The 11,499-nt window shown below is 40.4% G+C and overlaps 1 protein-coding gene across 1 annotated transcript; it reads left to right on the forward strand.

Moving 5' to 3' along the window:
* Positions 1–2,549: 2,549 nt before the first annotated feature.
* LOC143831186 (serine/threonine-protein phosphatase 2A catalytic subunit alpha isoform-like) lies at positions 2,550–10,998 on the forward strand. Its single transcript, XM_077324255.1, has 7 exons — positions 2,550–2,646; positions 5,584–5,633; positions 7,389–7,562; positions 7,720–7,809; positions 8,724–8,885; positions 9,324–9,442; positions 10,202–10,998. The coding sequence occupies exons 1-7, from the start codon at positions 2,550–2,552 to the stop codon at positions 10,272–10,274; spliced, it is 765 nt and encodes a 254-aa protein (XP_077180370.1). The 3' UTR covers positions 10,275–10,998.
* The last annotated feature ends 501 nt before the right edge of the window (positions 10,999–11,499 follow it).

Genomic DNA, 11,499 nt, shown 5'->3' on the forward strand with positions numbered 1-11,499 from the left:
TGACAGATGTAATTATATAATAGGAGATACTAGATCCTGAAATGAACTTTCTTGGTATCACCTTGGACAGTATGCTTATGATTTACCTTTTGGAATTTCTTTTGCTTATTTCTAAAGATCATTCAGTTCTGTGAGTCATGTATTTCAGTATAATAAAGTGTCATGCTGTTTTTTTGTGTACTATAACTTTTTAAAAGCATGTTACTATGGTGTTCACTATGATACTGGGAGTTGTACTAATGTACTTCTACTGAAAATGTTAATATGGTCGTGGAGGAAGTTGCAGATTGTAAAGGTTGTGCTTCTTTTTAAACTATGTTTATATTGCCCTTAGCTTGAACCCTTAGCTTGAACCTGTTACACTGACCAGATTTGTTATTTTTGAGTTGAGCAAAACTGGCAAGGTGCAATAAGAGCATTGGTAAACTGAGAGGTGGAGGGAGTGGATTGCATCTGTGGTGTGGTAACCACCCTCAAAAGACGTTTCAGCTTGATTCAGATGGAATGCCAAACTGTTTTGACACTGAAGAATAAATCCCCTTTCCTCCAGGCATTGAATGCTAGCCAGTTCTTGGTTATTGGTCATTCATAGCTTGCCATTGCTGAACTGGTGTGGCAAGCTGGTACTTATGTTTGGCCTTCAGATCAGGATTGTGATCTGAGAACAAAGCATGATTTGCATTCTTGATCTTTAGGGCCAATATGAGCTATACTCTGCTGATTCAAGTTTGATGGTAATGACTTACTGGAAATAAGAAAGTAAGTAATGTCATCAGACTGTATGAGGGGCATTGCCTTAGTGAGCCCAAGATTATCTCTTGTAGTCTTAACACTTGACTTAACATTGTACCTGAACTAAGCCCAACTAGTACATGGTGAAATAATTAGAACTGGCAAATTTTCTGTTTCCCTAAATAGAGTGTGATCCAATATATTTACTTTTTACCTTTGTTTTGTAAATGAGTTGAAGTATCTCAATCTTTATGTCCCAAGGAAAACAATCCAGATCAGATATGTATTTGTTTAATCTTTCTCCCCCTTCTCCACTTTTATGTTACAAATCAATTCTCAGTCAATTCCTTGGGATAAACATGTGATAAACATTAATTACAATGGTGACATTGGTATGGTATTGATAACAGCATTTATTTGTTCATACTTGTATGAAACAATAGATCTTCAGAAATTAAGAATTTCCCATGGGAACAGAAAGCACACAGAAATTTCTTCTACATCTCTGTAAGCAGACTGGTTTAAGTGTACAATTAGTAGCAGTTGTGACTCATTTTTACCTTTCCAGTACCAAAATTAAATGGTAACTACATCAATAATATGTATCACTTAGCTTTTGCAGCAATCTGTAATGCTTCTTAAAAGGGGAAAATGGTTGTACATAAGATTTCCTAGGAAAAAATTAAATCATTTTAATAGTAAGCAGGTACAGAGTCTTGCTATATTTTAGCTAAGATCACCATATGTTTTGAGAATTGATCTTGCTTCCAGATGGTTTCCCAAATGGGAATATGTATTTTAAAATTTGTTGAAAATTTATCGGGTGATATCACTATATATGGTCATGTCAACTCACACCACCCCAATGGCCAAAGATGGACCGTTGAAGGGGAGGGACCCCTGGTGAGCATATACAGAGTTATGCTTCACAGCAATATTCTGCACGATTGTACAATTTCTGGGGTTTCTTGAAGACTGAAGAATATTTCAGGGTTTTCTCAGTGGTAAAAAAAATTGAGAAAGGCTGAGTTAATTGTTTGCAAAATTCAGTTGAAGCTGCAATATCATTGAGCTTGTGTATTAAGAATAATGACTTGGGCCTCTTGCATCTTCTTATTTCATAAAGCTGCTTTGAATGGCCATAAGATTAGCTCACTTTGAACTTTAATACTATTGGTTTGTCATCTTTCTTTCAACTTAACAATTTGCTTTTGTAATGCATCAGTTATAAAGGCTAGTAGTCCTTCTGGTGCTAAAAAAATCCCCTGTCCTTGAGTACACTTGAAATTGCAATATCATAGGGTGGAAGCTTGCCTGCTGCCTAGCCTAGATGTCTGGAGTCAGAGCATTGGCTTTGCTGAGTCTCAAGCACTGGCTTTCTAATTCTGTAATGAGTATGTCTTCATTTGAAGGAAGGTAATACTGCAGGTAAGCAATGAGTTATTCAGACTGGTACTGAAATCAGTTTGTTCAGGTAAAGCAATTGCATATACAGTTTATTTTGCAAAGCAGCATCTAAATGAGATTCTGAAATAAGCTATTTGTGATACTTGAAAAACCTTGTCTAGTTTGAGCTTGCACACAGCTGGCAACTGGTGATAAGTAGTGTTACTCATGTAAAGCTAGGGAAGATACATTTGTAATCTGTGAGGTCCAGTATTCAAAGACATAAGTTTATTAGGTGAATTTAAGTAAGCAGTTACCTTTTAAGAGTTGCCCCCATCCTCACCTGCAGCACATAAAAATGGACCTGTGATCAATTATCACATTCTGTCATCAAAAGTACCTAAGGAAATAAACTTTTTTTCTGTTCTCAGATGCCTTCAATTAAACTGCAGAGTTCTGATGGGGAGATATTTGAAGTTGATGTTGAAATTGCAAAGCAGTCTGTAACAATCAAGACTATGTTGGAAGGTAAGAGTAGCATGTAGTTGATAACTTGCAGCCAGCCAGCTAGAGAAGGTGTGCATCATATGGAATATGTTTATTTCTGAGATAATACCATAGTACAGGAATATAGAAAGCTTGGGTTGATAGGTAATCCTATTATTACAATGATTTTGTGACTCCCTTTTAATTGGTTGGCTGTGAAATGTAATGTACTGTGGCATAGTCTTTTTCTGGGCCCTTAAGCTGGTACAGTAATTAAGAAGAAGAAGAGTTGGTTCTTATATGCCGCTTTCCTCTCCCCACAACAGACACCCTGTGAGGTGGGTGAGGCTGAGAGAGCCCTGATATCACTGCTCAGTCAGAAAAGTTTTATCAGTGCCGTGGCGAGCCCAAGGTCACCCAGCTGGTTGCATGTGGGGGAGCGCAGAATCGAACCTGGCATGCCAGATTAGAAGTCCGCACTCCTAACCACTACACCAAACTGGCTCTCCAACGTTATGTCCAAAATTATGATGGCCCCCAACGTTATGTCCAGGAGCGCCGTGGCACATGCAGACACCTTTTCTGGTTATCGCTAAGTATTTTTAGGAAATGAGTGGGGCCAGGTAGGACTTTTGCCCGGCAAGGCTTCTGGCTGACTTTTGGATATTTGCTTAATTGTGCAGATTTTGAAAAACGTTGCTTTGACCACAGTAGTCACCACAACACAAGAATCTACATTTTTACCAAAGCAATGGCAATAATTTTGTCTGTCTCCACCTCCTGCAGCAGTAATTTTGTGCCAGCCATGTTATTCCTAAGTCTACCAAGCCATGTCAGAATTTCAAATGTGCCCACAGGCTCAAAAAGGTTGGGGACTTCTGCGTTAGACTATAAATAAAGTGGGTGGCGATTTCAAGCTGCTGGTAAGAACTTATGGGTATTATTCAATTTCTGCACGAGTTTTAAGAGATTTGTGACACATTTAGTGGGTTTTTATTAGCATTAAAGGGAAATTAGCTGTTTGATTCTCCAGAAATAATGTACTTTGGACTTTCTGTTGCTGATGTCATGCTTCTATCTATGCCCACAAGATTTATCCCTAGGCAGCTCATTTTGTTTCTCCTTTGTTGTTTTAGAGCAGCTGATAGTTGGCTGAAATATAGATAAATCCATCCAATAACGGTGCAACTTACTGACATTTAATAAGTAGCAATTTAGCTAGATCTGTTACCTCAAAATCTTAATCCAGTAAATACATAGATTTTATTCAGTGATCATTCACATTTTCGAGGCCAATGTGAATTGAGATTATATTAAGAACACTTTGAAACTTCTGAAGAAAAAAATTGCTGAACTTAAGTCTGGTTTAATGGGTCTGATTAATTGGCCTTCAATGTGTTAACTAACATGCTCCATCTTGTTGGTGTTACTAATTGGGCCTCTCAGCCTGCTGACCTCTTATCAAGTTCAGCGGGTTAATTGGCTCTTCATGAGCCATATGAGGGGAGGGGGAGAATTAGGAATTTTCCAGAGAGTTCTTGCCAGGATGTATTCTGATTGGTTCATCATTGCCTGATCCAGGTGGTTCCAAAACTATAATTGGCTTAAAGGGGTTGTGCCGTGGAACCCCCCTGGGGTTGTGCTGTGGAAGGGTTTTCCCAAATGGGTGGAAATTAATTTTAATGATTTTTAAAAATCTGTTAAACATGTATCGGGTGATATGACCACTGCAAATGGGGACTGCAGCAAAGAAATTAAAAGACGCTTGCAGGTGGGGAGGAAAGCTATGGAAAATCTAGACAGCATCCTAAAAAGCAGAGCCGTCACCCTGCCAACAAAAGTGTGTCTAGTCAAGCCTGTCGTCTTCCCAGTTGCAATGTATGGCTGTGAAAGTTGGACCATAAGGTAGGCAGAGTATCAAAGAATTGGGGCTGGAGAAGACTCTTGCGAGTCCCTTGGACTGCAAGGCAAACAAACCAGTCAGTCCTAGAGGAGATCAGCCCGGACTGCTCCTTAGAAGGCCAGATCCTGAAGATGAAACTCAAATACTTTGGCCACCTCATGAGAAGGAAGGACTCCTTGGAGAAGAGCCTAATGCTGGGAGCGATTGAGGGCAAAAGAAGAAGGGGACCACAGAGAATGAGGTGGCTGGATGGAGTCACTGAAGCAGTTGGAGTGAGCTTAAATGGACTCCGGGGAATGGTAGAGGACAGGAAGGCCTGGAGGATCATTGTCCATGGGGTCGTAATGGGTCAGACACTACTTTGCACCCAACAACAACAACAATGACCATAAATAGGGTTGGGTGCATCAGCGTCTGAAGCAGCTGCTTGCACCCAAAGTAGCCAGCACTGCCTTGTGGAGGGAGAGGGGAGGTGCAGGTGCCGACTGGCACATCGACGCCCATGCCCCCCCCCCCCCGAAAAGCATTGCTGGCTGCTTTGGGCGCGAGTAGCTGCTTCAGATGCCGAAGCACCCAACCCTATTTATGGTCAACCCTGAAACGGTCAAAGATGGATCTGAAGGGGGTGGGAAGGGTAGCAGCAGCTCTAATTTTTTAGAGGGGCATGCTCAGCTCATTATGCAATTGTATGCCAATACAACAGTCATGCTAGTCCTGAACAGAGGTACCATTGCAAAATGCTTAAAAGAATGTTTAAAAATTAGTCAAGATATTTGGACCTATATAAATATGTGTTTGGTGTCGCACTAATTCTTGAGCATTACTGAGTAAAAGACCCCATCAAGGGGTCCAGACTTGACAGTTTTTAACAGGACCAGTGTTTGAGTTAAGAGGAGTCAAGGCCAAGTAGCTTTGGCCCATCCCCTCAGTCTTATTCCTGTACAAGCCTAGACAAGCTCTTCAGTGCCTTCCATTCCAAGTAAACGTCAGCAGAGACTTGTCCCTTTATAACATTGCCTGGTTTTTCACTGATGTACATAAGAGAATGTTTTAGTAACCTCTGTGCCTGTTTGCAGGAGGACATTCTAGTACTTGTCTTTCTGGCATGCAGGGGAGAAAGCTGTGGGTGAGATAGTAGTCTCCTGAGGTCCTGTTGGAGCAACCTTTCTCATCTTGTTTACTGTTCATAAACCCCTGAAACATTCTTTGGGCTTTGATAACCCCCCGAAATTGTGCGACTGTAGAACATGGTTGGGTAGGATAGCTGTGTACATACCCATCTGGGGCACCTCCCCACTCCCTCCATTCCTATTATTGGCCATTTGGGGGGAGGGAACAAGTCAGTGTGGACCTATCATCCGATAAATTTAAAAGATATATAAAAATTAACTCCCAGCCATTCACAAAAGCCTGAGTTAGAGTCTTGGGCAGCCAAGTGTCTACCCATGTTGTGTTACAGGGCCAACATGGTACCTTTTGAATCCCCCCCTCCCCCTCCCGATTTTTATAGGAAGCGGGTGAGGCCTAACTAGGACTTTTGCCCAGCAAGGCTTCTGAATGATGATTGGAGATTTGATTCAGCATTCAGATTTTTTAAAATGTTGCTTTGGTAACAGCTGCTATCACAGGATTTATACAGTGCTACTGAAGTTAGAGCCTCTTGTGGTGCAGAGTGGTAAGGCAGCAACATGCTGTCTGAAGCTGTCTGCCCATGAGGTTGGGAGTTTGATCCCAGCAGCCGGCTCAAGGTTGACTCAGCCTTCCATCCTTCCAAGGTCGGTAAAATGAGTGCCCAGCTTGCTGGGGGGTAAACGGTAATGACTGGGGAAGGCACTGGCAAACCACCCCGTACTGAGTCTGCCATGAAAACGCTAGAGGGCGTCACCCCAAGGGTCAGACATGACCCGGTGCTTGCACAGGGGATACCTTTACCTTTACTGAAGTTAAGCTGTTAAGCAATCATGCTGTGTCTGGCTCCACCTCCTGTGGCAGCCATTTTATTACGGTGCCTACCATTCAGAATTTGTACTTGCAGGTTCAAAAAGACTTCCGTCCTTCCGGTCTGAAACATTGTCTCATAAAGCGCATGTCAGCCAAGGATGGTAGAGAAACTGCTTTGTTACTGTCTGATTGTATTTGTGCTTTCTTGAATCCAGTGGTTTTCTTCCACATTAATGTGCATAGAACTTTGACCACCAGTTTCATATACACATTGGATGTAAAAAGGAATAGAAACTTCCACTGGCCCTTGGACAGTCCTGAACACTAGAACAGTGGTCCCCAACACTGGGCCGCGAAGGCCTTGGCGCCGGGCGCCGGCTCCTTCTTCCCTCCCCCCCGAAGCGAGAAGATCGTCAGGCCACGAGCAAATTGGCCGCCAAAACAGCCGATTAGCTCGCGGCCCGGCAAGCTTCTCGCTTCGGGAGGGGAGGGAAGAGAAGCTTGCCGAGCCGCAAGCTAATCGGCCGTTAACCTTCATTGAAATTTGTTTAGATGCAGATAGCCTTTTTTTTTCTTTTGGCTTCCTTTCTAGGATCTGGCCTTCTTTTCCTTTTTAGGAATAATTGGGGAAACAAATGCCATTTATTCAGCCACTGGGGCAGGGGTGGCTAAACTTTAACTCTCCAGGTGTCCATGGAGTACATGTAACAGGAGGAAATACATGCTCTTAATTGTAGTCCACGGTCATCTGGAGAGTCAAAGTTTTGGACTAGGATCTGAGAAATCCAGGTTCTAATCTCTTCTCTGCCGTGGAAGCTTCATGGATGAGACTAAATTACCTTACAGCATTGTTTTAAGGATAAAGTAGAAAAGATGATAACTATGTAAGCTGCATTAGGAGAAAGATGGATGTAAATAAACACATTATCCTGTTTTGTAGGTTCGTTATCGTGAACGTATTACTATCCTTCGAGGGAACCATGAAAGCAGACAGATCACACAAGTATATGGCTTCTATGATGAGTGTTTAAGGAAATATGGAAATGCAAATGTTTGGAAATACTTCACAGATCTTTTTGACTATCTTCCTCTAACTGCCTTGGTGGATGGACAGGTATACAGGAAATTGATATGTTACTAAAAGGCGTACACAGTAGAATGGGTGATCAGATAGTAGTTGTTAGGCTTTTGTCCTATACAGATTGCTAGAAGCTCTTTACAGCAGAGCAATGGTATTTGAAACTAACACAAATTGTCATATTTTTGTTTAGATTTTCTGTCTACATGGAGGACTTTCCCCATCTATAGATACACTGGATCATATCAGAGCACTTGATCGTCTGCAAGAAGTTCCACATGAGGTAATATGCAGTTTTGTGCATGTTTAACATTAAAGGCCAATACTTCATTTTGCACATTATTGGCCAGTCTGATTAATAATAAGCCTTTCAATATTTCCACATTGTTTTTGACTTCTTCCTCTGGCCAGATGGTTATTGCAGTTGGGTACATGCATATTTACATCTGCTCACTTGGATAGGGAATGGAAGAAGCTGCCCTGATGTTACTTTGGAAGAAGAGACAATGTATGTGGTGGTGGTAGCTTTTGCCAGGAATGTGCAGCAATGCAGTGGCTAGGGATGCTCCTGGATCTCTGGGCAACTGTAGCTGGTGCTTAGTTGTCGGTGAAAGGATGCATGCTCCTTTATAAAAAGTCAAATCCAGACATTACAGGAGGGAAGCAAGTTGTTTCCCCACATAAATAGAAGAGCCTAGTCAGGAGGTCTGGTGGCTCAGAGGAACTAGATTCACTTGTGGTGCAATGGAAGTTGGCATTTAGAGAGCAGGTTGAGAGCATAAGGATACTTTTGGGTTTGAAAATGGGTTGATATGGTGACTGTGTGCCTTTTTAACGGTTGTATTTGGTTTGTCAATTTGGTCTTCTTTATTGGCCAGGTTAGCCAGGCTCATCCTTGTAACCTTTTGTCCAGGTTACTACATAATGGCTGTCCTTGAAGACTGCCTGGAAACTGCAATTGGCTCATCTTAAAGGCATTTGATGAGATATAAGTTGCATCAATTTTTAGAGGCATGTTATGTGAGGCTCAATAGTATTTTGTACATTTGGATTTGTAAGCTGCCATGGGATATAAATAATTGGTCCAAAATAACTGTTTCATTGAGTAATAATGATTTCCCCTTTTAAAAATTTCCATATTGCATTAGTGTTATTCCCTTCTCATGGCTTATTTGTGATGCTGAAACTGTTTCTTAGGGTCCAATGTGTGACTTACTGTGGTCAGATCCAGATGATCGTGGTGGTTGGGGCATATCTCCTCGAGGAGCTGGTTATACTTTTGGACAGGATATTTCAGAAACTTTCAACCATGCTAATGGTCTTACTTTGGTTTCAAGAGCTCATCAGCTGGTAATGGAGGTAAGTGCCTGTTGATAGGTTACCCTAAGCCTGTTTCTATTGGCCCATTTCACATTGCCCCTTTATTACACAAATCCTTGCAGCCCAGTTAATTGGGGTGCTTCTGTCTCAATTTTCCAAAAAAAAATTGCTACCACTCTGTTTCTACTCTGAGAATCCATAGCTCCATGGCTCCTCTTATCCCTGGGAGTAATTGAGGGATGCAGTGGACTACAGCAGGAGAGGGAAAGTCCTGTTGGGATCCATGCTGCTTTTGAAAACATTGGAGACCTTCTGCCAGTCAGCATAGACAGTACTTGGTTGGATAGGCCAATAGGGTGATCAGTATGAGGTGATCAGTTTATTATGGACCACGATACCTAACTAGAATACTTTTTCCAGAAGATTAAGCCGACTTCATAGAGATATTTGAGTTCCTCTAACATTTGCATTTTTCAGGGATATAATTGGTGCCATGATCGAAATGTAGTAACAATTTTCAGTGCTCCAAATTACTGCTATCGCTGTGGAAACCAGGCTGCAATCATGGAACTTGATGATACTCTAAAATATTCATTGTAAGTATTAAAAATATTTTTTGTGAGGTCTTCTTTCAAACCTTGGTTAGTTGTGAATCAAAGTGAACTGGTTTAAGCTATTGGTAGGAGACAATGTTGGCAGATATTTCAGAGGTAACTTGGGCAGAACATCTTAAAAAAAACAACTCAATATTCTTTAAGAGTGCTTATAGAGCCCCTTGTATTAGTTTTAGTTCCTGGAACAGAAGACTGAGAACTCAAAGGCTATTAATCTAATTTCCTTATTGTTTTTGCATGCCCCTTAATGTTAAAATCTGGACTTCTGTTCTTACAATAGGATTAATTTGCTAAATACCCTTTGGAGGCAAGGATCTGTGCCTCTGTTTATCATTACTGTCATCTACTTTCACTCCACAGTGTGCAGTGCACTATGTTACATTTTTATTTGCAAGGTCTTCTAGTGGAGTGGAAGGTTCATCTGTGTAATTCATTCTGACAAGTCAGTCTTTTGAAATTAAAGAATATGAGTGCTAATTTGGACTTTTGCTCTGGTTCATTTGTATTATATCACACTGTTTTTTAGACTGTAAAGTACAAGTTAATCCTAACAGCCATGAAATGAATCCTATAAATGTCTGATTTTTGCATATAGACTGTTATGAAAAATTTAAAGAAACATACTTAAAAGCAAAACATAATCTTGGATTTTTTAAAACTTGAGCAGTTTGTCTTATACAGAGTATTCAAAACAATTAAGTCAAGATGAACAGTGGAATTTAATTGTATTTTTTGTTGTAGCTTGCAGTTTGATCCAGCACCACGCAGAGGTGAACCACACGTTACTCGACGCACTCCAGACTACTTCCTGTAATGAGATTTTACACTTGTACAGTATTGCCATGAACCATGTGTTGACCTAAAGGATATAGGAAGAGCAACAGTAACTCCAAAGTGTCAGAAAACATTTAACATTCAAACTTGTTTTCACATGGACCAAAAGATGTGCCATATTGAAGTACAAAAACCTCTTGTCTGTCAGCGACTGTGACCACTTTAGAATGATCCAGTTCATTGCATGCTGAAGCAACGTTGTTGGTCAAGAAACCAGTTTCTGGCATAGCTCTACTTGTAGTTACTTTTGCTTTCTCTGAGAGACTGCAGATATTAAGATGTAGACATTTAACACCTCGTGAATACAATTAACTTTCCATTTAGCTATAGCTTTCCAGCATGACTGTAGATAAGGATAGCAATCATCAATCATCGAAGCTTAATGAACACTTTTAAATAAGTACCGATTTCTTATTTGTGTTCTGAAACTTTGTTCATTTTCAGGGAAATCTCATTAATTTAATTGTATGATTATGTTTTGTCTGCACTCAGTTTCTCCCACATTTTCCCTGTACAATGTCCTTTGTACTTGTCCATCATAGTGAGTTATTTTGAACAGAACAGGCCTTTTTCTGTAAGACGTTGCTGCAGAAGAGTACTGCAGCTTTTTTCATAATAAACTTGTGAACTAAGTATAGAAAACTGTTGACTTTTAAATGTATTGCAGGCCAGGGTCATGTTGTTTAATAAAAATGACAAACGTTTATGTCTTTTTGAACATATTAAGTATACAGGTTATAACAAATGCAGCAAGGTTGTTGTTAAAATCTGAAATGCATTTTTTTTCTCAGAACAAGTGCACATGAAAGTTAATATCTTTTAAAAAAACTGATAACACTATATCCTTACACTAAATGGTAATTCTTTGAAAGTCTTTCCAATGGGACAAGAAGTTTGCAATTACAAAATTATATATAAAGACTCAAAACATTTGTGTTAGGTGTTCGATAAAACTTGCCTTTATGGGTTCTTTTGCATACAAGAACAGCATCCTTGTATTTGTTGCTAGTGGACAAAGGCGACATTGTAAGATTCATAGATCTGAATCCAACAGGATTTCTGCATGGTGAAAGGGCTCTCAATTGGTGGAGTGTGATTTCCTTGCTTTCCCCTTCCACTTAGTCCAAAATGACCCCTGAAATGTTGCTCCTGGATTATAGGGCCCCGGCAAATAACACAAATAAATAAAAAAATCGCCTTTTACG

Source organism: Paroedura picta, chromosome 3 (genome assembly GCF_049243985.1).
Source record: "Paroedura picta isolate Pp20150507F chromosome 3, Ppicta_v3.0, whole genome shotgun sequence".
Lineage (NCBI taxonomy): Eukaryota > Metazoa > Chordata > Lepidosauria > Squamata > Gekkonidae > Paroedura > Paroedura picta.

What these genes read in the sequence shown, in the direction of transcription:
- LOC143831186 (XM_077324255.1), top strand. Translation starts at nt 2,550, where the DNA reads ATGCCTTCAATTAAACTGCAGAGTTCTGATGGGGAGATATTTGAAGTT. An exon ending in AATCAAGACTATGTTGGAAG is followed by an intron (nt 2,647 to 5,583) that starts GTAAGAGTAGCA and finishes GCCTGTTTGCAG; the next exon opens with GAGGACATTCTAGTACTTGT. An exon ending in CTCATCAGCTGGTAATGGAG is followed by an intron (nt 8,886 to 9,323) that starts GTAAGTGCCTGT and finishes TGCATTTTTCAG; the next exon opens with GGATATAATTGGTGCCATGA.